The following is a 27829-nucleotide window of genomic DNA, read 5'->3' on the forward strand; positions in this document are numbered from 1 at the left end:
ACCTCGCCCTCCTCCAGCCCCGCAGCGCCCAGGCCGGGGCGGCGGGGAGGGGCAGCAGGCAGCGCCGCTCCCACTCCGCGGCCGCTCCCTCTCCGGGCTCCGTCCCTCCGGGCGTCCCCCGCGCCCCGCCCGCTGCCGGTCGGCCCCTCCTGCCGCTAGCTCCTAGCTTGCTCGGCCTCCGCCGCCTAAACTTTTCACGGGGCGCGTCTCCCGCGGTAGCCGGCCGCGCGACCCACGCATGGGCGCCCCGCCGCAGGGGGCCTGACCCCGCCGCCTGGTCCGCCCGCTGCGCCATGGCGGCCCGCGCGCCCCCCGCCGCACCTGCGGCGGATGAGCCTGGGGGACCGGGAGACCCCCCACGCAAGAAGAAGTCCCGCTCGGGCACGTCCGGCTTCCGCCGCGCCTTCAACTGGCTGCGGGGCAAGCGGCGCAAGAAGAAGGCGGCAGGGGCTGAGAGCGCCGAACCGGCCACCCCCCGGGCCAAGAAGGCGGACGACAAGGCTAGGAGGGCCAAGGGCAAAGGCCGAGGTAAGGCGCCCGGCACCTGGGCTGCGCGCTGGGCGGTGCCCAGGTTTCGGCCAGGGTGGCTCCGCTGGGGGTCCGCGGCTGTTGGAGGGGGGTGAGGCTAGGCGTTGGTGCTGGGGAGGTGGAAAGGCCCCGGGCTCAGCCCAAGCAACCCCATTCTCCGCCGACCCTCAGCTTTTCCTACACTCAGCCTACACTCGACATTAAGGAAGGGGGGCCCCTCGGCTAGATCTGGGATCCCTGGCCTAAGCAGGAAGTGCTGGCAGTCTGGCTCTTGGGACGGTAAAGCAATCCCCATCCCCTAGGCTCATCCAGATTCTGCCCTCTGCTGAGTCAGGGGGTCAGAGATTGAACCTGGCCTGGGGCCAATGGGAGAGGCTAGTGGCCCTGTGGCTTTGGTGGTGGTGTTGAGGGGGTCCCTCTGCGTCTGGCAGGTCATCTGCTTTCAAAAGATGTTTCAGCTGGCTAGGTGGATCTGGGTTGCCAGCCCCATATGCTTTAGTTTTTTAAAAGCTAACAGTGTTGCCTAGCAGGGTTGCTCAGTTGGTTAGAGCTTTGTCCCCATACGCCAAGGTTGTGGGTTCGACCTCTGGTCAGGGCACACATAAGAAGCAAACAATGAATGCAAAAATAAGTGGAACAATAAATCAGTGTTTCTCTCTCTTTCTCTCCCTTCCTCCCCCCTCTCTCTCAAATCAATCTATCAATCCATCCATCCATCCAAATAAAGACTTAAAAAAATCTGACAGTGTTAGCTTTTCCCATCTGGTCGCTCTCACCACCCACCTGGGCCAGACCGCAAACATCCACCTCCTGGGGTGGTGAGCTCACCCATGGGAACCATCCACCCCTCCCCTTCACTCCTTCCGCCATCCCTGTTAGAAACATGCCTGTGTTGGACGTGTGCTTACAGACGGGGAAACTGAGGCCCAAGTCAGCTGAGAGGCTGTATCTGGGCTGGGGTGGGCGCTTAAAATACAATCGCTAATTCCCTGCCTCTGGGCTCCCTCTGGCCTGAGGATGGGCACCCAAGGGGGAGGCTGACTTGGCCCATCCCTGCTGGGGTCACTTCTCCTTTGGCCACTTGCTTGGCTGTTCCCTCATTTCTCCCTCTGTTTTTGTGTCTCATTTAGGGGGAGGGCAGGAGTCTCATGTGAGGGGGAGGGCAGGAGTCTCTGCAAGAGGGTGGGGCTCCCTTGGGGCTTGCCATGCTCTGAAGTCTACCTACCTTTGCTTTGCTTCTGCTGCTGCACCGGAGGTGAGGCAATGGCAGCGTGTTCGGCCCATCCCATTCTGCCTGTGTTTACCCTCCCCGTGTCCTTCAGCCATCTCCTCTGGAGGAGAATTAAAGGAACACTTCAGGGATCAGGAAGAGGGTGAAAAGTCTCTTGTGTGATGGCGTCCGACCTGATCTTCCTTTTGGATAAGGGCCCTGCTGCCCTGCCGGTGCACCACAAATGGAAGCCAGGGTGCTGGGGCTGGGATGGTGGGCGAGGTTCTGAGGGAGGATTTGGTGAGGGGTGTTTCCCAGGGCTCTGCAGTCCCAACAGGACCTGGGGTTTGCCCAGGGCTGCCCTGCTGGGATTCCGTCTGAAGCGTCCCTGTTTCACTCAGGAAGCGCTGGGTCAGAACTGCAACAGGATGGCTTGCGGTGAGACCTTCAGGATTGGAGACCTGAGGCTAGTGGTGCGCCCCGCAGCAATGGACCAGCCTGGAGGCAGAGGCTGGGAAAGCCCACCCGTGGGTCTCTGCTCCAACAGCCTGGGTTAGAGGTCATTGGGTCAGTGGTCAGGCCTTCCCTTGCCTTGTGTTTTGGTATCAGGTAGCACCGGGCTTTCTGGGCAGCAGGTCAGCCCGATGGAGCCCACGTGTAGGAAACACCCCCCTTGCCCCTGGCCGTTGTTTCCTCAGGGCTGGGGGTGGCCCCAGGTACAACTGGAGCAAGTCCTGCTCCCTTTTGCTCCCGCCTCCTATTATTCGGTCGTTTCCTTGTCACCTGCCTGGCTCTACTTCTTTTCTGTTTATTAAGAGAAATAAATCCGATCTCCCTAATCTCCACTGGCACCGCTGGTCCGGAAGGGGAAGCCCAAAGAAGGTTTAACTCTTTCTGGGGGAAAATGTTCAAGTGGGGATTGGGGAAGATGGGAAGGAGAGGTACACAGAAAGTTCCTGGGAGGTCTGCTTTTGCCGGGAAGGCCGTCATGTCGCCTTCCCCGTTCTCTGAACCAAAGACCCAGAGATGCAGGTCTCGGCTCCTCTAACCTGGGTCCCCACTGTGAGATGGGAAGGCTAAGTCCTTAGACATAGTACTTTGAGTGCCCGTCTTCCGGAATCCCTCTGCTCCCTGCCCCCCCCCCCCGCCCCGCCCCGCACCCTGCACTACCCTGCACAGACTTACAAAGACAAGAGCAGAAGCCTGACATTTATTGATTATTCTGACTGTGCCAGGAGCCCCACATCCATGATCTCATTTGAACCCATTTGTAAATGAAGACATTGAGGCTCAGGGACAGGGAGTGAATGATTTGCCCAAACCAGTGATTTTCAACCGGTGTGTTGCAAGAATTTTAAAAACATGCAATACCTGACTGTTTAGTCAGGGGCACTGACCTCTTTTCCCTTAGGTTGCAAAATAAAAAAATGACAACAGCCAACACAGCAATAGCTTTCTGGTGTGACTGAATCAAAATTATACCTTTTTTTTCTTTGTCAGATAGGCAAAAAATGTATTTTCTGATGTGCCACATAATTTTTTTATTTACTCAGAGAGGAGGGAAGGGAAAGAGAGAGAAACCTAGATGTGTGGTTGCCTCTCATGCGCCCCCTACTGGGGACAGGCCCACAACCCAGACATGTGCCCTGACTGGGAATGGAAGCAGCAACCTTTTGATTCACAGGCCTGTGCTCAGTCCACTGAACCACACCAGCCAGGGCTGATGTGCCACAGAATTTTAGTAATTAGTTTGTCTGTGCCATGAGATAAAAAAGGTTGAAAAATTTCTCACCGAAACTGGGATTTGAACTTAAATTATCTGCCTCCCAAACTGGTACTGTTTATATAACACTCCCAAAGACAGGGACTAGTGGGTAAGGCACAAAGGTCTTCCCACCCAACCCATTTTACAGATGGGAAAGGCCCAGAGAGAAGTGATAGAACTTCTCTTGATAGAGTGGGAAGAGTCGGGCAAATGAGAGTTCCAGTTTTGGCCCAGCGGCTTGCAGTAGGCCCCGTGACACTGGGCAAGCGACGTCTCTGTGGCCTCGCCGAGTCCATTCCTGTCTCTGGAAAGAGAAGGGACGTTGCCTTGATGGATCTGTAACTTTTCTGTCTCTCCAAGATTCTCACAAGAGAAGATGTGAAAATTACACGAAAGTGAAGTCACCGTAGAAATGCAAGGGACTGCTATTAGTGTATTTTTAGGTTTGATTACCTGTGATTTAAGGACCCAGTCTGAAAGGATGGGCTCTGGGGCTGACTGGATAACTCTGCTGTCTTGGTCTGCACCCCTCAGGCCACAAGACACCAAGACACCAGCAGGTTACTAACCCCTCCAAGCCTCAGTTTCCTTATCTGTAACACAGAGACATTAAATCCTGGCTCTACAGGGCTGTTTCAGGGATCAAATTAGATAACAGACTAAGTGCTTTGGTCTGTAGAGCATGAGCCAGACAGTAGCAGGCTCTTGGTATGGGCTAAGTTCACCCTGATGCGTGTTTGGAAAACAGCTCACTTGGTTCCACCTCGCATACTGGGGGTGGTGATGGTTATTGAGAACCCACAGAAGGTGGAGTCTTACCTTTGTCCAATCAATGGGAGGGTGCAGGCAGAAGAAAAAGCAAACAAGCAGGGATCCATATTTTCCAGAAATGTCATTTGGTCTCTAGATAAATGTGTGTGGGGAGGAAGTGTTTCTGGGCCAGATGCCAGGCCTGGAGCCCAAGAATCAGGGGAGCCTTTCAGGAGGAGGTGAGCAGGGCGTGGAAGAAGGACAGGGAGCTGGCTGATTTGAAGAGAAGTAACATGAAGGTTCTTTGTGCCAGGCCCTGACTAGGCACCTTCGTGAGTGTTTTCCCTGTCCTCAAAACAGCCTGGGAGACAGGCGTTGACTACCATTTATAGGTGAGGAAATAGGCCCAGAGGGGGAAAGTAAGTTGGTCAAGGTCACTCAGCTTCATTCATCTGAAAAAGGCACATTCTTCACTATGTAGTGTTCAGCACTGTTTGGGGTAATGTGAATACTGGGGCCACGACAGGCAAGGTCCCCAACTGCATGGAACTGATGTTCACAGCGTGGCAGTGACAGGAGCACTCAGGCTGCTACCAGATGCTACACTCTCCTAACAGATCAATATGAGGTTGCATGTGTTTCTGACTCTGTAGAGGAATAACCGTGTGGCATCTTAGGACCAGCTTTGGGGAAAAGAGTCTGTAGCCCTCCGAAGGTTTCTCTTGGGGAATGGGCAGTGGCTGGGGAGAGGGTATGTGGGTGGCTCCTATACCCATAGTGAGAATTCAGGGGCCATCCTGCCAGGACCTATGGATTTAACCGGAGGAACTCGGGCCACGCACTCAGGGAGAACTGCCCTTGGCGTGGGGTTGTGGAGAGACTCCTAGGTTGCGGTCTGCTCCACTGTATGACCTGGGCAAGTCCTGCCACACTCTGGGCCAGCCATGCCCTGTCCTGACAAAGATGGGGTTTTCTGGCCTCTGAAATCCCTTTTAGTTCTAGCATTGTGTGGCTTTGAGAATGGGCTGAGGGAGCAAGCTGGCAGGGGCTGGGGACAGAGGGGTGGGAACTACATCCAGAAGAGGAGAGCCTCCCTTTGGTCGTGGACAAGTCATGGGGACCCAGGGGTCTGGATATCACAGGAAGGTGGAGGAGGAGAGTACAGTCTAATAATGCCCCATTTCCCTGTGGAGGAAGGGGTCCGCGTGTCACTCAGGGGGGCAGTGACTTCCACAGAGGAGTCTGGATTCATTTCCCGCGGGCCCCTGTGAAGGGATGCGCATTGTCTGCCTTGGGTCCACACAGGAGAGGCAGCCCCACTAGTGTATTTCACAAATACTTATTCAGTATTCAATATTAGGTATAAGTACCTACTATAAGCCACTGCCTTGGGGGGGGGGCGATGAGTGAGAGACAAGGTCCTAGTCCTCATGGCCTCACAATCTAAGGGGGCCAGGAACCAAGGTCAGGGAGGCAATTAAGGGTCAAATAATATGATAAGAGGGAGCACGGAGATCCCAGGGGGAGACCCCAGGGGGAGACTGGGGATGGCTTCCCTGAGGAGGTGACGTGTGAACTACAATGAATGGATGAGAAGCTGGGGTTGAGGGGTTTGCAACACTGGAATCAGGTGGGGCCCCTGCCGGGGATGGGACCAGCTGGCAGTCTGGGCCCTGTGGGGTGCAGAAGTCACCGTACCTCACTGTTCTGAACACCCTGAGGGCAGGAGCTGTGGTGATTGTCTTTTTCCCTCTGCCCAGCACAGGGCCTGGCACTAAGTGGCTTTGGGTGACAGGCTGGTGATCTGCTATGGGTCCCCGGTGTTTGAGCATCTCCAGATCCTAGACACTCAGAATTGATGGCCCGAGATGTCACAGGGAGCCCTCATAGCACATGCAGGTGGGAAGCCGAGGCCGGGAGGTCAGGGTCATAGAGCCAGCCAGCATTAGAGGTTCAAAAGGGGCCCGTACCTGCCAGGCTCGCCTCAGCTTTCCCACTACTGTGTCAGACTTCCTGTGGACTATCCTGTCCCAGAGAGGCGCCTCCAGCAGGGGTGGGAGAAGAGGAGCAGGAAGCCGAGGCCAAGAAGGCCGCCATCCCCTCTCTTACCTCCGACACCGTCTGGGGCCGGGTGGTGCCAGCTGCCTCTCCCTCCCTGTGGAGGCCCTGAATCTGCATCCATGGCACCCATCCCAGCATTCTCCTGGAAATCCCCTCGGCAGGGGGCAGGGTGGGTATTATTCTCTTCCTCTCCTGCCCCTGAATCAAGGCTGCCAGCAAGGTTTGCTGAACTGGGTTCGTTAAATCCTGTGGCTAGAAAAATCTACACTGAGCCTCCTCTCACCCACCTACCTGCCCCTTGGAAATCCCCCTCTCCCCAAACCCTAAAAGCTGTCTCAGCTGCTCCTGGCCTGTCGTATGCTGCCGAAGACTAATGAGAGGAGGTGTTGTCTATTATGTGGGCCATGGTGAACGTGATGGGTGGGGAGCGCAGGTATGCACACCTCTCCCTTCCAGCCACAGACCCCATGGCCACCTCTAGCCCTTTGGCTCACTTGGGGGAGGAAGCAAGTGGGGACACATTCCTTGGGTAGGAGGGGAAAATCACTGTCCATCTCCCTATTTATTACATTCCACTGCACTCAATGCTCTTATGTCCACTGTCCTCGGGGCCGGTTCCTCAAAGGCCATCAGCTCCACTCACAAGGTGCCTGGCTCTGTGCTCGGTATGGACGGGAGGTAGCTTGCAAAGAGGTTTAAACCTCAAATCTTCTAGCAATGTGATTCCCAGGAGGCTGCTGGTGGGGTCTGCTACAAGTAGGGCCTCCCGTCTGCTTAGGGTACCCTCTCCTCCAGGTCTTTCACCGGAGGAGGTCTTCCCCACCATTCTCCAAGAGGTTCATGGGGCACTCAGGCTGAGTGTTGTGCTGCCAGGAGTTCTGGTGCACACTCCTTCCACACCACCTACCTCTTCCCATGCTCTCGGCTATGGAGCAAGCGCAGCCTTTGTTGTGAAAGAATGTAAGGCTGGGAGAGTACCCTGGACTCTTCTGCTCGTACCTCCTCACCTCCACCAGTACTTAATTGCCATCATCACCACCTCCACCAGTATGCAAGCCCCACCATCTCCACCTCTACCAGTTTCTGTTCAACACATATGGCACACCTACTGTGTTCCAGACACTAGACTGAGCCTGGAGTTACTAAGAGAAGTGAGACCATCACTGCCCTTGAGGGACTTGTTTTCCGGTTGAGACAAGTGCTGGGGAGTCCTGAGCTACGATCAGGTTTATTTCAGCGGGCAGCACTAATGCCTGTAGCAGCACAGAACACTGAACTGGGGGAAGAGAGCATGCAAGGAAAACTATATGGAGGAGTGGACGGTGGAGCAGGGCCTTGAGGATAATGAGGAACCTTCCAGGCAAAGGTGGAAGAGAAAGGAGATATGTGAAGGCCTGGAGGTGTGTCCTGGTGAGTGGCAAGCAGCTCTGTGTAGCTGGAGTTCTGAGAATGAGAGGGGTGCGGTTGGAGAGGAGGCTGAACTGGTGGGTGTGGGCAGCTCCTGCATGGCCTGCTGTGAAAGCCACGGCACCTGCTCCACAGGCATCCTTCAAGGCTCTTTGAGCATCTGCCCCCACTCAGTTAATGCTCCCGCATACTACCTTTCCCCTTATGGGACACAGTTTCCCCATCTGTAAGTTAAGGGAATTGGGCTAGCAGATCTCTGAGGTCTCTTCCAGCTAAGACACCAGGACCCTCTTCTCTGTGCCCAGCAGGGAGTCCTGTGCACACAGGTTGCTATACAGTGAATGCTCAATGAGTATTTTCTGAATGGATGAATAAAACACAACCCCGCAGAGATTGCACCGTTACCAGCCTCAGACTCTTAACAAGACATGAGCATCAAGGGAGGTGGGGAGAATGTCTTTGATTTTCTCATTTTGCAGAGAAGGGACAGGGCGTTCTGGAACCTGGGCATAAGAGGCAGCATGGTGTACTGGCTAGACTTGCCCAGGTGGCAGAAAGGATGCACCATTTGGGATTAGAACTGAGGGCTCTGGACTCCCTGCCCAGTGTTCCCTCCGCTGCACCATGCTGTCCCTAGTTGGAGAGACAGGGCAGAGTAATGGTAAAGGAGAGGCATTTCCCTGGCTGTGGGGCTCTGGGAAGGTCCCAGGGCACAAGGGTGCTTGTGAGGACACAGAGGGGAGGGGCAGCGTGACAGCCTGGAAGGCTTTCAGAAGAGATGATAGCTTGGCCTGGGGTTGAAAAAGAAAGACTTGTATAGGGGAGATAAGGATAGTTTCACATATGTCTACCTACTATACTTTCCATTACTTAAACTTACACGCCCACACAAATGTAGATATGGGCACACACTCAGTAAACATACTTGCACAGTCATACCAATACACAGAGGCACCTGCAACCACACAGTTCATGAACATATTTACACTGACATGTACACAGGCAGGCTGTTACCTACTCAAATACATAAACCCCATGATTCCAGCCACCTTGAAAGAGACAGTCACAATTACACAGGCAGAGACACAAAAGTACACATCTAAACATTTGGAAACAGGCTAAATTATATTGATATAGGCAAATAGCCACATATGGATGAATACATAGAGAGGAAACTATATGTTCAGGGTAACAGGTATGTACACAGGTACACAACTACACAGCCATGTTCAAGCACACAGTTACAAACTCCCCATTACTATGCTCTTCTTCAAGGTCATGCAGAGGCATAAACTGGAGGAGCGGTGGCACGGAGAGTGGGCATTGGAGTCAGTCTGGGTTTGAGTCCTAGCTCTGTAGCTTAATGTTGTTTGACTCTGGACTAGTCAGTTGACTTCATGGAACCTCAATTTCCCCATCTGTAAAATGGGAATGATAAAAGTACTTACCTTACATAATTGTTTTGTGGATGAAATGAAGTAATGCATGAAAGCAGTTACACAGTGCCTGGCACATAGTACACACTATTGTAAAAGGGTACTACTATTATTTTGAACACCATTACTACAGAACTACAGTCAGATCAATACATTTGTACATACAGCCATCTGTGATGTTTGTTGGACCTTTGCAGCAGGAGGGTCCTAGACCCCTCCTTTCTGGAGCTCGGTTCCTAGTTATCTCCATTCCACTGCAGTCCTCAGAATGGCGGCCTCTGGGCTGGGAGAGTCAGCTACCTGCCTGCCTCACCTGGACAGGCCATGCCTTTCCCACAGCTCTCTGGGCGGGGTGGCTCAGCTGGTCTCCCAGGTCCTGGGGGGCGGAGCCTATGGGGCGGTCCAGGCCCCCCCCTCCGCCTGCCCCGCCCCTGGACCGGCCATTGGCCACAGAACCTGGGGGCGTGGCTGAGCTGGGGCTGGGGGCGCCTGCGGTGGCCGCCCGCGCGCGTCTCTCTGCCTGCCTCCCGGGGCTGCGGGCCCGGCGGCCCGGCTGGTTGAGCTGTGCTAGGTTTCCTGTGCTGGCTCCGTGACCACCATGGGCAACTCACACCACAAGAGGAAGGCCCCCAGCGGCCCCCGGGCCCGCAGCTTCTGGCGGTTCGGGCGGTTGGCGAAGCGGCCGGCAGGTAGGGGCCGGGGTGGGGGCGGGGCAGGCCCGGAGGAGGGTCTCTCTGCTGCTGCAGCCGCCACCGCTGCTGCCCCCTCCCGGGGCTTGGCGGGTGTGAGTGTGGGGGGCCGGGTATTCCCCGCATATAAACCCGATTGTTAACATTCACACAGAAACACATGCACACACGAATCCCCACGGACAGGCACATGTACATGTTCAGAATTTAGACACACACACAACACCCACTCAGATGTATGGACGTGCAGACATAAAATCTCATACACGTTTACACCCACACCATCGCTGTAGGAAGCACAGATCCTGAGACAGACACATATATCTATGTGTACGATTTACATAGCCACACGAACTACATCACACGCACAGAATCAGACCCACAGTCGTACACACAGTCATGTAACTACAGTTACCCAACATGTAGGGACACAGATGTACACACAGGTTCAGAACAGCACAACCAGCCAAACTCACACTCAGGATTAAAGACAGACCCTAAGGCACTTGCGTGACATACACACATACACGCTCTTGTTTTCCAGGGTTTAGCCCCCAACAGGCTGAAAGTTTGCTGGAGGGAGGGGAGACAAAGGTGAAAGGGAGAAGCAGGAAACCGGGGGCTGGAGGCTCAGGGCCACATCCATCTGGCGTAATCAGGAGTCGGACTGGTTCTTTGGGCTCCCTCCCCACCCCCACTTGCACCACCGCAGTCTTTCGGTCCCCCTACCCCCACCCGCCGTCCCTGTGGTCACTGCCGCATCTCCCCCCTTTCAGTGCAGCCACCGAGCTGGAACACAGCCTTTCCCAGCGTGCTGCGGGATCCCTCCTCGGGTCACATTCCAGCGTCCAAGTTGTGGGGAGGAGGGAAGAATGGGGAAGGCCTCCCACCCCAGAGCTGGGAGGTGGGATTCCTGGGTTCCCCCACAGGGTGCGGCAGGTCAGGGTATCCCTCAGAGTCCCAAGGGGTGCTAGAGGAGGGGCTGTTGAGGGTGCCTAGTTCCCCCACCTGGTGAATCTAGAGATGGGGTAGGGGCAGAACAGTGGATTCACTGTCCCCCCAGTCATCCAGGAAGGTAAGGGCTTTCCAACAGAGGTGGGTATCTGGTCTTTGGGAGTGAGAGAATCCCCACTGGGAATGAGAAATCCCCAAGGGTGGGGTGGGGAGCGCTCTACTGTGGTGGGAAAATCCACCCATAATTTCCCAGGATGGCCCACATTCTTAGAGGTTCTGAACTGAGCCTGATGATCTCATCTGTCCATGCAGGGGGCCATGAAAAGAGCCTGGGCCAGGAATTTGGGGGTCTGGGTTCTCAGTGTGACTGTGGTTTGGGCTCTGGTGACCTTGAGCAGATTGCTCTTACTTCTCTGGACCTACCTGGCTCCTGTGGCGGTGTCTAGCCGGGCTTAGCTTAGGTGACTTCTCAGGACCCTTACAGTGTGGCTAGCCATTTCATGCATAAAGAGACTGAGGTCTAGAGAAGATGGACTTGTCCAAGGTCATTTGCTTGCTGTGGTTTGAAGACTAATTATGATAATCAAAATAACAGTAGGAAAAGGGTTAAGTTCTGATAGGCTCCCTGAGGATTCCTCAGCAGGTGGGTTGATGAGGGCCTCCAGGACTTTCCAGTACACTCCCTGTCCCAGCACTCCTGAAATCCAGGCTCTGCCCACCTGTCTCTCCTCTTGGGATCTGCATGGAATGGGTGGGGCTGAGGCTCTTCATCTGCCATTTCATGGTCACTCTAAACTGATGGTTTCCTGAAAACCAACTGTAGGTCCAGACTTGTGACCATTTGTGGTGGGGAGAGAGATTAAGAGGGCTGTGTTTACAGTTTGCTGCCCTCTGGCCCTGAAGGATGAGGCCAGGGGCTTCTAGCAGCCTACTCTTCCAGTTCCCGCAGTAACTCAGGGGTCATCCAGGCTTCAAGGTGTTCCTCCAAAACCAACGTGATGTCAAGGCAACAGAGAAGTAAGCGTGGGGGCTGGGGAGTATTCTAGGCCACATATCAGAAAGCTTTTGGGTTGGGGTCAGTTTTCGAAAACTAGGGAGATGGTTTTAATTTGGTCTTTGAAGTAACTGCAGGGTTGGAATGAGTGCTGAATTGTGGATTAAATGAGATACATTTTTTTTCTGGGGTATGGTTGTGAGCAAAGGCATGGAGTTGAGACTGAGCGTGGAGGGTGGAGAGAAAAGTAGTTGAGGCCCTTTTCTTGTGCCTGGGAGAAGTTCCATTGTGAGTTCAAACTTCAGTCCATTTGGTTTCACTTGTGCTGAGGATTCTGAGGCCCCCCTGGCCTCCGCCTCTGCTGTTTCAGGCCCAGGTATGGGACTGGGACGTGAGTACTTATCCATTTGATTAGTCTGTGAGAGGATGAAGGAAGAGAGAGAAGGCAAGGCAAGCAGAGAGGGCTGGAGTCTACAGGCCATAGGGAGCCAGTGAAGGAGTTTGAGCAAGGGAGGAGCCTACGAAAGTCGTGTGTGAGGAAGATGGCTCTGTGTGCGGGCAAGCACAAGGCAGGACAGGTTGGCGGGTGGGGTGGTAAGAGTGGAAGCTAGAGAGAGCAGTCAGAGCTGTTGCAGTAATCCAGGGGAGAGGTGATGAGGTGAGGGTTAGGGACAGGGTGGGGGCTGTGGGAATGGAGAGGAGTGGCAGCTGCAGGGACACTGCAGAGGAGGTGACAGGAGCGCTAGGACCTGGGAGTAATCAGATGTGGGGAGTGAGGGCCAGAGAGGGCTGCTCGGCTAGAGGGTTGCAGCAGAAATAATAACGCGAAGATAAAAACGAGACTCTATGCTAAGCGTTTACATCAATGTGTTTGTCCTCGAGCTAAAAGCTGTTATTCTCCCCACTTTACAGATGAGGAAGTTTATAAGCTAGAAGCTGTTACTCTTCTCACTTTACGGATGAGGAAGCTGGATCTGAGAGCAGTGAAGTCACTTTTCCCAGGGCCACTCAGCACGGAGGTGGCTGAATCCTGGTTCAGACCCAAGCCTGTCAGATTCTAAAGCTGTATCTTCGACCTGTTTAGCGATAGACGGGTTTCCTCTTATGATTGAGGGGCCTGCGAGTCCTCTGGGCCTAGAAAGCCCGAGGCCCCGGGGAATTTGGACTCTGAGGAACACAAGTGGAAGGAGCACTGTGAGGGAGGGGAGGGAGTTCAGGACTAAGCGTGGAATCCCCTAGGGCTCAGAGAGGGAGCAGGTGGAAAGTGGGAGGGGTTCCAGGAAGGATAGCTCCCATGGATCAAAGGCCCTTGGACCCTGGGGAAGAGTGAGAGCGAGGGTGGAGGGGCGAGGCCTCCTCACTGCTGGAAAGACTCTAACCTGCTGGGATTTGGGGCCCAAGACACTACTCACCTCCTTGGACGGCAGGGTGCTTGGTCCTGGACCGTTGGGGGGATTGTTGGAGGGGTGGAGTTGGGAGCCGGGGGAACTTCCCCCAACTCCCACTGGCCTCCTTGTTCCGTGCATTGTCCTGTCAGGTTTCCGCATGGCCCTCCTCTTGGTAGGGTTTATCATCCCCATCTTGCAGATGAGACTGAGGGAAGGGCTAACTAAGTCTTTGGTGGGATTAGACCACCTGAAGTTCTTTTCATCCCTGCCGCTGGACTGGGGGCATCAGGGGTCTTTGGTAGGTCCCTCAGCTAGGAGATGGCCTGTTCCTCCTGACCCCCACACCTCCACCCAGCTTCTCCCTGTCTCCCCCCCTTTCCTGCGGGGAGACTTGTGACCAACTGTATGTCTGAACTTGCGTGCAGGAGCCCTGGGCTTCCCCCTCGGGCCTGCGGGATCTGAGATAAGCTGAGCTCCCTTGCTGCCCCAGGCCCTGACTCAGTGAGGGACCAATGCCTTCCTTCTAGGAGCAAAGTCATACTCACTGCAGGCTCTTGAGAAAGCATTTTTCCAACCGTCCTACCTCACAGCTGAAAAAATGAGGCCCTGGAAAGGCCAGAGCCTGGCCTAGGATCACGCTGCAGCTGAGGGGCGGTGAGAGTTCAAACCTAGGACTGCTGACTCCCAGGGCAAGGGGGATATCTGGTCTGGGCTCAAATTCCCTTCCCTCCCAAACAGGGGGCAGGGCCGTCAGATGGGGCTAAGGCACTGAGGACCTGGTAGGGAGCTTATGTTAAGTGTCCCTTATCAAACCTTATCTTAATGGTCCTTAAGTCCACTTGAGATTTAAAGAGAGCTCTGGAAGTGGGTGGGAGAGGAAGCCTCTGGTGGCGTGAGAACATGATTTTTCAGCCAGTCAGCCAGCCAGGCTCACATCTTGCCTCTGCCATTACCGGCTGTGTGACCTTGGGCAAGTCACTGACCCTCGGGGAGCGCCTCTGTATGATGACGGATTTAGTGAGATCATGTGTGTCTCAATGAATTGGCAATCTGTAACTGCGAGTTTATTATCTTTGTGTTGTAAGGCCCTAGCGGGCCCCTTACCTACCCCGCACTCAGAGGCATTAACTTTCCCGGGCAGTCTATGAAGTGGGTTAGTCCCACTTTACAGATGAGGAGACTGAGGCCCAGAGAGACTGGTTCATCTGTCCAAGGCCTGGAGTCCAGACCTCTGACTCCCAGCCTTTTCCTCCCCTGGCTTCATGGTGGCTGATATTGGCCTCTCTGGCATTTATAGGAGGATAATCGTGCCTTGAAGGAACAAAGGAACGGGCTTTGGAAAGTCAAAATTGCTCCCTTACTGAAAGAGATTATTATATCATTGTTGGGAGCAGACACTGACCCGGAAACTCATTATGACATTTATTAATATTATTGTAGCTAATTCCTCCCTGCATTACTGCCGTTCCCCTAGGCACCTCTGGGATGGGATCCTCTCCTCCCTGTCCGGGGCACTCCCTGCCCCCTAATATTTATCTTAGAACCGGCCTGTCAGCTCTGCCTCCGCTGGGTGGGGCTTCCCACTGAGGGAAGGAAGGAGGGGGATTCCCCTTCTGCAGAGGTGGGGTGTAGAGCCTCCCCTCTTTGGGCAAGGACCCAGGCTATGGCCCCCCACCCCTTAACTCCTTCAGACTTAGGACTGCTACGGTCTTTGGAGTGATACCCCGGCTTGACCGTGGGCTGGGCCACTTCCTGGCTGGGTGACCTTGAGCAAGTCACTTTCTCTGGTGTCTCCTCTTGTTCCTTCGTAAAAAGGGAGTGTCACAGGCACCCTTCAGGTTTCTTGTTAGGTGTGTACAAGACTAGAAGAGAAAGTGTTTTGAGAAGTGTAAAAGTGTCCCCACCTGAAAGTGTTTGTTGTATTCAGTTCTCTGCATCTGGCCTCTAAAAGAATGAACCCATATGCTCTGGGTTCTGTCCCTGTGGGCCAGCCCCAGCCCCCTCAGGCTTTGGTTTTTGCACTGGTCCAGCCAGGGGTTGAGACCTAGAGCTTCCGGACACCCTGAGTCCTGGCTCCTGGGCTGTCCAGCAGCACACTCAGAACGTGGAGGGGGGTGTGCAGGGGGGACAAGGTCAGGCCTGGAGGGTTCCAGTTCCTGAGAGAGGCCACCTGGGCAGTTGTGCCCGCCCCCCTCATTCCTGTCCTCTGAGTCAGGCCTGCCTGGCTGTGGGTGCGCCGCCACCACCCCCACCCCTTGCTCTGGAATAGGGCAGGTTGAGGCCTCACCCATGGAGGATGTTGCCAAGACACTGCAGACACATGCGCATGGCCTTGGGGGCTGAGGCTCCCCCCCCATTTTGCCCTGTCTCCAGGCTCAGGAAAGCCCCAGAGTGGTGGGTACGTGCACCTACCTTCACGTGCACACAGCCACCTGGCAGGGCCCTGTGTGAGTCTGCAGTCCAGCTCATGCGTGAAGGGGACGTGGACTGTGGGGCTTAGCTGTGCTTTGTGGATGTGGTCCTGAGAGCACTCACCTGTGGGATTGGGCCCAGTGGGACTTTTTGGAGGTGTGTGCCTGCCTACCTCTGCTGGTGGACCAGACCTAGGCTCGTGAACTTGCATGTGTGCTTCCTGGTGTGCCTTGTGTGTGTGTGGGGGGGGGTGTGTGTCCAGAAGTAAGGTGTCTTCTCAGATCCAGAAGCCTGTTCCTTCAAGCAGGTGGAGGAGAAGGGGAGGCTTAGGCTGCACCTCTGGACTCCTGGAGCAGAAGGTCCTGGAACTCGGACTCTTAAGTGTGCCCTTGGCAAGGGTCCTTCCGCTCTCTAGGCCTGGATATCTTCCTTTCTTTCTTTTTCTTCAGTTAGGGCCTGGATTTCTTTGTGTGGTACCTGCCCTCCATCTGAGATTCAGGTTGCTGAGCCCCTCCCTCAGCAAGCCACAGATGTGTAGACCTGTGTCTGGGGTGTCTCCGAGAGGCCTCAGGCTCTGGCTAAGCTGCGGGTGGGAGAAGGCAGGGGAGTTGCTGGGGCAACCAGGCGTTATCAAGAGTGAGAGCCTTGGATCTGGCTGGGAATTTGCAGCTGTGGCCCTGACTCTCAGCTGTGCGCTGGGGACCTTGAGGAACTGATGCGTTCCTGTTCCTGACTTAGTAGGAGCTCGGCCCTTTGTTTCCCTGGTTAGGGGGAAGCCGAGGATGACAGTACCCTGCACGGTTCAAGGCTCCAGTTTTGGGGCCGGCCAGAGCCTGGGAAGTCACCTAGCTCTCTGAGCCTCACAGGTCAATGAGCAGTTACCCGGAGAGTGTCTTTGAGTGCCTGCCTCGAAGGGCTGTTGCTGTAAGATCCATGAGGGCAGAGGCTGTTTGCCTTCCACCAGCCCCTGGCGCGGTGCCTGGCACGAATTAATCACCTGGCAAGTGTTAGTCTACTGCTCTTTTCTGCTTGAGTGGGACTCATAAGAGGGGTGGATGGGCCTGGCCTAAGAGCGAGGGAAGAGGGAAAAGTACGTGGTCAAGAAAATGTGAATTGCCTTGACTGGTGTGGCTCCGTTGGTTGGTGCCAGTTCGATTCCTGGTCAGGGCGAATGCCTGGGTTGTGGATTTGGTCCCTGGTCAGGGCACGTACAAGAGGCGACTAATTTATCGACGTTTCTCTCTCATATCAGTGTTTCTCTTCCTTTCGTTCTCCCTCCCTTCCCATCTCGCCCTTTAGTGGCGGGGAGGTCAGGTCTGTAGCTGACATGGTGGACGGGGGATGGCTTTCAGAGTTGAGTTGTTCTGAGTGTAGAAGCTGCCCTGCCACCATTTACCAGCTTGATGATGCTTGCGCTCTCTGGCCTCTGTTTCCTCATCTGTAAAATGGGGATTAACACGCCAGTTTCTTGGAATTGTTTAGATTTCAGTGATTTGCGGATGTACACTATCCAGCTCCACAGAAGTTTGTTTTCCAGGGAGCAGAGACTCCGCCATCTGCTTGACTGGTCTCTTGAGGAGGGGGGGCGGCAAAGGGGGAAAGGGCCTGCAGAGGGGTCTTGCAGCGTGGGAGCCATTGGGAAGTCTTAGATCCCTAGGGACTTGGAGAGAAGGGTGCTGAGACGGATGTCCGCAGGCCAGTTGGGGGGGTGGTGGTGGCACTTCACAGGCTTTCTGTTCCACAGTCTTCGTTACGCCTCTCGGAACTGCTCGGGGGATCTCTTTTCCACACAGTCATTACTCAGGCAAACCTTCGTTTTTACTGACCAACCTCCTGGGGGAAATTCAGGCTCTGCCAAGACCTGTGGGGCCCGACCAGACCTGGCTCCTGCCCTCGCCCCTACCTCCCACCATTCTCTCCCTGGCTCGCCGTGTTCCAGCCCCACTGGCCTGTGTTCTGGAAAACCTACCACCCTCGTCTCAAGGCCTTCACACTTGCCGATGCCCCCGTCTACGAGGCTCCGTGCTTCTGCTGGCTGACTCCTCATTCTTTAGGTCTCGGTTCTGGCGTTCTTTCCTTGGGGAGGCTTTCCTTGATGTCCCCTGAAGGCACCCTCTTCCCGTCACAGCTCTGGAGTCTTCCCTATCTAAAATGTTGTTTAGATCTCATTCATGTATTCATCAGATATTTACCGAGCTCACAGTATTCCTGGGCGCTGATGTAGGCACTGGGGATATAGACGGGGGGAACAGGAGAAAGTTTTCCATTAGATACAGCCCCTAGGACCAGCTTAAGAAGTATTTGCTGATCGAATGAATGGATATAATAGTCTCGTAAAGAGGAGTTACTGGCTTTGTTTCTGCATGAAAGCACTACCTGTGTGTGGTGGAGCTGGATGTGAACCTGGACCCGAGCTCCCCTCCTGCCCTCACCTGGGAGCTGTTTCTTGGCTCATTCTCTTCTCCCTGCCTGGTGATCCAGCAGAGCCCCTGGGTCATAGTCAAGCCAGTAGGGGGAATCCTGGCCTGGAGGAGCAGGAGGTCTGCGCTGACGGCCTGTCTGCTCTGTGACCGCAGGGAGCTCACAGTGCTTCTCTGGGCTGCTGCTGTCACATTACCTCAGTGGGGAGAACGTCCTTCGGAAAGTGTGGGGCTGAACATACACATGGGGGTTACCACTCTGGGCAGCTCCCTGGCTTCCCACTGCTGTGTCCTGGGCTGGCGCCACCTCTGCCTTTCCAGGGGCCTCTCTGTTGATGGCCTGGCCATCCGCTCAGGGGCCATCCCCACAGGTGTGCTGGCTGCTCCACGCTCTGAACTCCCTCTCCAGGGAATTACCCTCACCAGCCAGGAGGGCCTGGGGTGGGCACCATGCCAAACCTAGTCTAGTGGCTCTTCCACCTGCCATCTGGCAGCTGGGAGCCCTGCCTTAGCTTTGGCTCCTGACCCTTTAGAAAAGGACTTGGGGACAGGGTTCGTGGTCTGGCCTTGGAATTGAGTATCTTCAGCCCTCCCAGTCATAGTGTCCACCAGAGCCAAGCACCCACAGGCCCTGGCTGCCACTTTCTCTGAGCCAGAGGGGGTTCCTGCCCCTGCTCTTCACTTGAGGGGCGGGGTCGGTAGAGGGGCGGGGCCAGTGGCCAAGGTGGGAGGAGGACCTGGGGAGCAGCCCTTCCCCCTTCCCTGCCCGGATCTGCGCAGCGCAGCTGGGCTGGCGGCGGGCCGGTGGACCGCATCCAACTGCATCCCTTAGTGCCGGGTTGTGGGGAAGGCGTCGCCTCCCCTGGCATTCTGGAGAGGTCGGGATAGTGACGGTCCGAGTAGCGCCCGCCGTCATGGTGGTATTTCTGGGCCGCCACCTTCCCGCGCTCCTCGGGCTCTTTAAGAAGAAGGGTGAGTGGATGGGGCTGGGTTGGGGGAGAATAGGGATCCCCGACACCTCCATTTGCCAGACCCTGATGTAGAATCGGGTGATAAAGGCTGGAGAAGGGTAATGGATGGGGGATGGGGTCCAGTAACGAGGCCATGCTCCCCTGTTCGCTGCCACGCCTTTGTCCAGCTGCTGTGCCGCTCCCTTTGTCTGGCCCAGCTTGTGTTTGGGAGGATGGATCCAGGTGTCCCTGACCTTGAAGCCTGCAGCCCTGGGGCGAGGCTGCCTCCAAGGAGTACCCGCACTTGACTGGGTACTTCCCAACCTCCGTTTGGAGAGAAAGGGCAACCCCCTCCGGGGCAGTGTGTCTGGGAGGAAGAAATATGGGGAGCAGAGTCGAGGGGAAAGCAGTTCCGCTGGAAGTTGGGGAGCATGATCAGTGGAGTTCTGTTTAGAGGCCCCCTGGGGTGCAGGTTTGGAGGGCGGGTCGGATGGCCACTTCACCCAGGAACTGGGCTCTCAGGCCTGGATTAAGGCATGGAGGCCAGAGGGTCCCCAGTTTGCGTGTGACCCAGGAATTCCCTCTGGGAACTTGGAATTTAGTCCTGTGGTGGAGTTTGACTCCGATTTGTTGGGTGACCTTAGGCAATTCCTTTCCTCCTTGAGCCTTTTCCCCGATCTTTAAAATTGAGGTTGGGATTAGGCGAAAGGACCACGGAGAGACCTCCTAGCTCTGACTTTGTGGGACCCCTGCGGATTCCCTGGCTGGGGAAGGAGGGGAGGGACACGGAAGACCCTGGCCTGTGGGCGTGGCCCTTTAAAGGACTTGTTTTGTTCTTGCTCCTCTACGAGGCACTGCCAAGGTCACATGACCCTCCCAGCTATTTTGCTTGTGTTGTGGGTTCCATTTAAAGGGGGGCTGGGGCTGCAAAGTGCTGACACAGTCCCCCATTCCCAGGATTAGATGACCAACTTCCCAGTGGGCGGGGCCTGTAACAGGATCATTTGTAATGGATCCCTGGCTCCTCTGTGTGTGTGTGTGGGGGGGGGTGGCTGCCAGGACAGGGGAACACCTGGGACTGTTCTCCCAAGAGTCTGGAGCTTCCTTTCTGGGGGGTGTCGGGGCCTGGGTCCCTTTTCTCCCCCACCTTGCTTATTCTTCTACTAAAGGATAGCCACATGGGTGAGTAGGGGGCCCAAGAGGCCATATCCCTGCTTTGACCCTCCCCCCCAGTACTGCTCGGTAATCTGGTTCTGACCCCTGCTAGCCCCCACCTCTTCCTAGTGTCCTGTGGTCTCTCTGTCTGGACCCTGGCCAAGGTGCCTATGAGAAAAGGGTGGGTGTTGTTTTGTTTAGTTTTGTTTTCCTGTAAAGTGGACCTTGGGGTCTGGAGATCAGAGAAAGTATTTGCTGGGGGCTGTATGGGTACATGGTGTCTTGCATGGGGCCCTGAGTGATGTGTGGGTACACAGTTGTGTGTGTGTGTGTGTTTGGTATTGTTTGTGTATGTATGGAACGGGAACCGTGGGTGTTGTGTGTATGCGTGGGAGCTGCGTGCGTCCTGTTGAGGCCCCTCATGTGCAGTGTGTACACACAGATGTGTTTATACTTGGGTGCTTTGTCTGTGTACATAATGAGGCCCGTGTTATGTGCACATGCGGTGGGCTTGTGGGCCCGCGGTGTGGTGTCCTGTATGGGGCCTTTTGTGTGGTATGGGTACTCAGATCTGTGTGTGCTTGGTGATATAGTTCGTATATGTCCCTGGGGCTGTGTGTACAGGTTGGCCAAGTGGGCATTGCACGTATGTGCAGGGGCCGTGCGCGGCCTGGAGGCTGTGAGTGCCCTTGTCCTTCGGGCCTCACTTCTCATCCTCTCCCGTCCCTCTAGGCTCAGCCAAGGCTGAGAGTGACAAGCGTCTGAGTGTGGGGCCTGGCCAGGGGCCCGGGTCTGCGGCGGACGAGCACCAGGACAATGTCTTCTTCCCCAGTGGGCGGCTGCCTCACCTGGAAGAGCTGCACACGCAGGCCCAGGAGGGGCTCCGTTCCCTGCAGCAGCAAGGTAGCCTTCCCGCGCCGTGCAGCGCTCCTCTAGCTCCCGAGGTGAGAGGCCCAGCCCAACACACCTTTCTGTGTCTTCCAGAGAAACAGAAACTCAACAAGGGTGGCTGGGACCATGGAGACACCCAGAGCCTCCAGGTGAGCCCCCCCCCCCCCCCCCCCCGCCACTCATTCTGACTCTCCTTTTCCCTCCTTCTTGGTTTCTGGCAAGTGTGTCTCTCCGGACCTTTTTGGATCTGTCTCCTTCCTGTACCGTGAAGTGTCTGTTCAGTGCAGGGTGGTGCTAGGGGCAATCTGAGCCAGACAGTCCAACGGGGAGCCCTGTAGAGGCAACAGGAAGCCCCAGCCAGGCCTCTGGGGATGGTCCCGGTCTGAGGCCAGGGCCTGATCTCCTTTTCCCCTCAACAGTCCTCCAGGACAGGGCCGGATGAAGACAGCATCTCCTTCTGCAGCCAGACCACATCCTACATGGCTGAGAGCTCCACGGCAGAGGATGCACTCTCCATCCGCTCCGAGATGATCCAGCGCAAAGGTGTCTGCCCACCAGCCGGGATTCTTGGACGGGGTGGAGGGCTGGTGGGCAGGCACCGTCTGGGTCCCAGCACCTGTAGCTTGCGTCCCGCTTTCCTCCTCGTCGAGTGTTTCTCCACACTCTGTGATTCAGTGAATTTAGGAAACAGAGCACCTGTGTGTTCCTGGACAGCCAGGACTCCCGTTAACTGCAGAGCAGGGCGATTAAAGGTTGGGTTTGAGCCTGATACTGCTACTTACTAGCTGTGTAACCTTGGGCCAACTTTTAACCTCTCTGAGCTTCTGTTCGATGTTCTACAAAAAATGAAGACAAGAGCACTTACGTTATTGGAACGAATACCAAGTGGTTAGCATGCTAACACATAATGGGTGTTCGCTAAATGGAAATTATCATTATCGACCTAGTAAATGGGAAAGCCTCCCAGAAGTCTTAAAGGAAAGGAGCGCCTGGCTTTGTGTAGCCTAGCTTTGCCCACGCCTGTTTGCCTATGAAAACCTTTTTTTGGGGAGTTACTGATACTCTCCAGAACGTCCCCGAGGCCTGCTCTCATGGTGTCTCCCCCCTGTGCTGGCCCCCAGGCTCCACCTTTCGACCCCACGACTCATTTGCCAAATCGTCGGGGAAGTCAGGGCGGCGGCGGCGGGAGCGGCGGAGCACGGTGCTGGGCCTGCCGCAGCACGTGCAGAAGGAACTCGGTGAGCCCTGGGTTGATCGGGGCAGTGGTGGTGGGCTGGGAGCCCTGGGCACCCCCGTCCGTTGACTCCCAAGTCCATCCTGTCCATTCCAGGCCTGCGGAGTGAGCGCGAAGCACCACGCACTCCTCGGCCGCCTGGTCCGCGGGACTCTGTACGGATCCCCACGGTGGATGGCCGCCCGGCAGGTCTGGCCTCAGGAACAGGGGTCCGGGTGTCCCTGCCGGCGCTGGAGGCAGAGGCGGAGGCCGGGTCCAAGGCAGAGGCCATGCTGCAGCGCCACATCGACCGCGTCTATCGGGATGACACCTTTGTTGGCCGGTCCACAGGGGCGCAGCCCCCACCAATAACCCGGCCCATGTCCCTAGCAGTGCCTGGATTGACAGGAGGGGCAGGGCCTCCTGAGCCTCTGAGCCCGGCCATGTCCATCTCACCCCAGGCCACCTACTTGTCAAAACTGATCCCACACGCTGTCCTGCCACCCACAGTGGACGTGGTGGCCCTGGGCCGCTGCAGCCTGCGCACACTGAGCCGCTGCAGCCTGCTCTCGGCCAGCCCGGCCTCCGTCCGCTCGCTGAGCCGCTTCTCCTCGGCCTCCAGCCCGCAGCCCCGCAGCCGCCACCCGTCCTCCTCCAGTGACACCTGGAGCCACTCTCAGTCCTCCGACACCATCGTGTCCGACGGCTCCACCCTGTCCTCTAAGGGTGGCTCTGAGGGCCGGCCAGAGGGCTCTGTAGCTAGCAGTAGTGTGGCACCCCCGCCCCAGGGGGGCAGCGGGAGGGGCTCTCCCAGTGGGGGCAGCACTGCTGAGGCCTCGGACACTGCCAGTATTCGGAGCAGCGGGCAGTTGTCCAGCCGGAGCGTGTCCCTACGTAAGCTGAAGCGGCCCCCGCCACCTCCCCGCCGGACCTACTCACTCCGTCAGCGGGGCTCAGCGGCCCCTGATGGGCCCTTGGGGTTGCCTCCGAAGCCAGAGCGGAAGCAGCAGCCACAGCTGCCTCGTCCGCCCACCACGGGTGGGTCCGAAGGGACAGGGGCAGCCCCCTGTTCATCCAGCGCAGCAGGCAGCTGGGTGCCTGGCTTGTCTCCAGGTGGCTCCCGGCACCTCCCACGCTCTCCAGAACGGACACTCTCACCCTCCAGTGGGTACTCGAGCCAAAGTGGTACCCCCACCCTCCCTCCCAAGGGTCTAGCAGGGGCACCCTCTTCCCCAGGCAAGGTCCAACCCCCTAAACCAGAGCGTGTCACCTCCCTCCGCTCTCCCGGGGCCTCTGTCTCCTCCTCCCTGACCTCGCTGTGTTCCTCCTTCTCTGACCCAGCCCCCTCAGACCGTTCTGGTCCGCAGATGTCGATCACCCTTGGCGACAGGTTTGTCATACCTCCTCATCCCAAGGTGCTGGCCCCCTTCTCCCCACCTCCTTCCAAGCCCAAGAGTTCTAACCAAGCTGCCCCATCCCTGGCTGCCCCCGCGCTGGCCCCTGGGCCCATTGCTACCGTGGATGCCAGCCCCAAGTCCCAGCCCAGCCCACAGACATCCCTGGCCCCACCGCAGGAGTCTCCTGCTGCCTCCAAAGACCGGTCACCCCCACCGTCCCCACCCCCATCTTATCACCCACCTCCGCCACCCAGTAAGAAGGTGGAGGTGGCTGAGGAGGCTCCATCTGCCCCAGAGACTGCCGAGGAGCCCCTCCAAGATCCCAGCTGGCCCCCACCCCCACCTCCCGTGCCTGAGGAGCAGGACCTGTCCATGGCTGACTTCCCCCCACCAGACGAGGCCTTTTTCTCTGTGGCTGGCCCCGAGCCTGCAGGCCTTTCAGACCCTCCAGCTCCTCTCAGCTCCCTGGCTGCGGCGCCTGCCGCCACCACCTCTTCTCAGAGCCAGCCCCGTGGCACCCCAGACCCGCCAGCTCCGCCAGCCCTCCCAGACAGTCCTGTCACCGGGCGTGTAGCCCAGCTTCCTCAGAAGGAACCTGTGGGCTGCAGCAAGGGCAATGGGGCTCCCAGAGAGGAGGCCGGTGCCCCCCTGGTCACGCCCTCCCTCCTGCAGATGGTTCGGCTGCGTTCTGTGGGTGCTCCCGCAGCGGCTCCAACTCCAGCATCAGGGCCATCGGCCCCCCAGAAGCCGCTGCGAAGGGCCCTGTCGGGGCGGGCCAGTCCCGCACCTGCCTCCTCCCCAGGGCTGCACGCTGCCATCCGACTCAAGGCCTCTGGTCTGGCTGCCAAAGAGGATCCTGGGAGCGCCCAGCCCAACGGGCCACCTGAGGGAGAGCCACGGTCTCCCCAGTCCCCCGCCTCCATGGCCAGCTTCATCTTCTCCAAGGGCACCAAGAAGCTGCAATTGGAGCGGCCTGTGTCCCCTGAGAACCAGGCTGACCTCCAGCGGAACCTGGTGGCTGAACTTCGGAGCATCTCAGAGCAGCGACCGCCGCAGACCCCAAAGAAGTCACCGAAGGCTCCCCCACCTGTGGCCCGCAAACCCTCTGCGGGGGTGCCCCCACCCACCTCGCCCAGCTCTCCTCGGGCTGAGCCCCTCACTGCTCCTCCGACCAATGGGCTCCCTCATGCTGAGGGTAGGACTAAGGGGGAGCCAGCGGAGAATGGAGGTGTCGTGCGGCTGGTGGGCGCGGAGGAGAGGCTGGATCGGCCTGGCTCAGGTACAGTGGGCGGCAGTGGTGTGCGGGCTCCTTTGCTGGTGATGGGGCTGGGCATCGGAGTCTTGCTTTAGGGCTTGCTCTTGGACCTTCTGGTCTCAGGATGTCTGGGGAGGGTGGACTGGCACCCTTGAGCTACTGGGAGGAAGCATGGCGTGTGGGGCTTGTCTTTTGGGGTGGTTTTTGTTATTTTTCACACATATCAGTGTGTTTTTATTATTCAATGATTTATTATTCAGTTGCCCCAAGTTTTCCTCTGTTGCTCTGCTGTGCCCTGTGCCCCCCGCACCCCGTCTCCACCCCGTTGTTCATTACTACGGGTCCCGTGGGCCCTCCGTACATGTTCCTGGACTAGACCCTTCCCCTTCTTTCTCTCATTATCCCACTTGTGTGGGACTTTGTTGTCAGAAGTAGAGTTTGAATTCCAGCTTCGCCATTTCATCTACCCATCCTCACTGCTGGGTGGGGACATTGGTGCCTACATCACAGTGTCAGAGATAATGTTTGTGAATTGTCTCATGTGCCGCTAGCCTGGTCAGTGAGTTGAGGGGGTAAGAACGTGCCTTGAACTTCTAGTGTACAGAACCAACTGGGGAGGCCTTTTGCTGAATGTTACTTTTTTTCCCCCCCACAGACCCACAGAAAGAGCTGGTCTAACCACCAGGCACCTCACTGGCACTGCTGACCCCTCCCAGGAATACAATCTCAGGGACCTGAGCAGTTCCAAGGATGAGAGGATGTGGCAGAGACCTAACCTAGTAGAGAGGATGCCTGCAGCCTTAACCTCCACGGCCTTCAATATTTATGCAAGTCTGGTCTTGACCCTGTCCTCCAACTCATCCAGCTCTCATGCCTTTTCCCCAATGGAGTCACCTCCGGCAGCTGCCACTTGAGTCTTGGCCTTAGCCTCACCTTGAAGGAAGTAGCTGGCGGGAGTGGGCGGCTGCGCCCCCTGCTGGCCCTGAGGTCAGAGTTGGGAGAACACCTCCCTTGGGTTCCACTTTTTTTTAATGCCCAAATCATGCACACCCCCTGTAGTCTGGAATCAAAGCACTTTCAGAAGGAGACTGCATGTCCACCCTCCAGGGCCCATGAAGCCACATTCCAAGGGCCTGTTTACATGGCGGCAGCGTCAATCCCCGGCAGCCAGCCCACGGCTGGGACCATCCCTTCCCTCTCATCCAGTTTGCTCCTCAGTTCTCGGAGGTGGGCAAGTCGTTGCATTCCCACAGGCTGGAGGCGGGAGCGAGGCTGTGGAACTCCAAAGCACAAAGGGTGCAGCAAGGGTTAGCCTTCCTGTGCCTCAACTTACCACCAACCACCCTCCTGCCTTCCGGTTATGCTAGGTGCTCCATGCAGGGGACAGCAGTGGGAGGCTGCTCGGCCCATGGCAGGGCGGGGACGGAGAGGGGAGGAGGTCACAGGTTCTGTCCTTAGAGGGCAGAACAGTACGGGGAGCCATCTTGGGGGTCACTTGGCAGTTGTCCTTTGTTTCATCTGATCAGGTTGGGGGTGGGCAGGCACAGCTCTTCAGGGACAAAGCTGTGTCCCTTTCAGCTGGACAGAAGCACTGAGGAGGTGGGTGGCGGGGAGCCTACCACAGGGAGGGCCTGTCTGGGCATCGGGCCGGGCCCAGCCCCACAGGTTTCCTCGCCTTACCTTTCTTCCCTCGCCTCTGTTCACGGCCTTTGTGCAGCTGCCTTTCAGCACAGGTGGCTCCACTGGGGGGAGCTGGCACTGGGTGACCAGCGTGAGAAGCGGAAGGTACATCCTGTTCCGGGCTCTTCCGTAGTTGTGGGGGGGCGGGCACTCCATGCTCCAAGGGAGCAGGATTGGTGGTTGCCCCCCCCCCCCAAGAAATCAGTCTCTGCTACTGATGTGCCCTCCAGGAATTTTAGTGACTGTGTCCAGCCTGTGCCACCTATCTAGGTAAGCTGGCTTCCCTTCCGGCCCCTGTGGCTGCACAGTGACTCAGGCTTGAGTCTGGCACGGAGCCTTCCCATTGGCTGTTTCTCTTCCACCAAGGAGATTGGCCTCCTCCCAGAATGAGGGCTGGGACCGCGGGATGTGGTGTGAGAGCTGCCCTGGCCCTCTCACTACTTCCTCCCAGCCTCCCCGGAGCCGTAAGCCAGTGTTCTTCCCTTGCCCTTTGGTAATGGGGAGCTGCTGCTGGGGACGTGCTGTGCTTGCCCCGTGAGTGGGGGAAAGAAGATGGTCAGTAAGCACCACTCTGCTCAGAGCTCCTGATCCAAGCCCCTGGGAAGCAGGACCGGGCCAGTGCCTCCATGGAACCGGGTCCTGGCAGCAGCCTCGGAGCTGCTGGGGGTGGGAGGGATCCTGAAGTCCCTCTTGCCTTCCTTTCTCTAAATGTTACTCAAGCTCCTTTTCCTCAGTTAGAATCTTTTATTTCCCCACTGGGTGGGACAGAGGGCAAAGGGAGGATCTGGAAGCATCCCTTCTTTGTCCTCTGGGGCAAATGAGCTTGATCTAGTGCAAATGGAGAGACCAAAAGCCTCTGATTTTTAATTTCCACAAAAATATTAGAGAAGTATATATATATTTCTTTAAATTTTTGAGTCTTTGATAATGACTATATAAACAAGCCATTCACTCTGCCCTGAAGCTGTGTGTTTCAAGTGTTAATTAAATGATTAAAACTTGGCTGTGGCTGCTTCTTAACGGGAGAGTGCCGAGTGGTGTGTGGGGCCCAGGCTTGGAAGGGAACAGGGTCTCGCTGCAAGCACCGGGCCCCAGGGTGGGCCTCTGCTGCTCGGCGCTGCCGGAGGGCAGGGCAGGTGCCCATCGACCCTCACCCTACCCACCGCGGGGTGGAAAGGACAAGGTACAAGCAGCCCTGGGCTGGGTGACGGGCTCAGCAGCTGCTGCACGTGCGAGTTCCCCTCCTGAGATGGTCCAGTTCACAGACAAGCCTC

General features: G+C 56.7%; 1 protein-coding gene across 3 annotated transcripts; it reads left to right on the forward strand.

The window, feature by feature from the left end:
- On the forward strand, positions 1-27557 carry KIAA1522 (KIAA1522 ortholog). Of its 3 annotated transcripts, none has more exons than XM_028511994.2 (7): positions 1-528; positions 20852-21022; positions 21104-21159; positions 21430-21553; positions 22132-22248; positions 22341-24899; positions 25531-27557. In XM_028511994.2, the coding sequence occupies exons 1-7, from the start codon at positions 294-296 to the stop codon at positions 25551-25553; spliced, it is 3285 nt and encodes a 1094-aa protein (XP_028367795.1). In that variant the 5' UTR covers positions 1-293; the 3' UTR covers positions 25554-27557. The 3 variants fall into 3 exon arrangements, with proteins under 3 accessions (XP_028367795.1, XP_035881613.1, XP_028367796.1); XM_036025720.1 differs by lacking the exon at positions 1-528 and adding an exon at positions 9649-9846; XM_028511995.2 differs by lacking the exon at positions 1-528 and adding an exon at positions 18814-18986.
- The last annotated feature ends 272 nt before the right edge of the window (positions 27558-27829 follow it).

This window comes from Phyllostomus discolor, chromosome 5 (assembly GCF_004126475.2).
Source record: "Phyllostomus discolor isolate MPI-MPIP mPhyDis1 chromosome 5, mPhyDis1.pri.v3, whole genome shotgun sequence".
Taxonomy (NCBI): domain Eukaryota; kingdom Metazoa; phylum Chordata; class Mammalia; order Chiroptera; family Phyllostomidae; genus Phyllostomus; species Phyllostomus discolor.

Excerpts from the sequence above, each read along its gene's own strand:
- KIAA1522 (XM_028511994.2), top strand. The coding sequence starts at position 294 with ATGGCGGCCCGCGCGCCCCCCGCCGCACCTGCGGCGGATGAGCCTGGG. Across the intron at positions 529-20,851 it reads GGCCAAGGGCAAAGGCCGAG|GCTCAGCCAAGGCTGAGAGT; the intron begins GTAAGGCGCCCG and ends CCGTCCCTCTAG. Across the intron at positions 21,023-21,103 it reads CCGTTCCCTGCAGCAGCAAG|AGAAACAGAAACTCAACAAG; the intron begins GTAGCCTTCCCG and ends TGTGTCTTCCAG.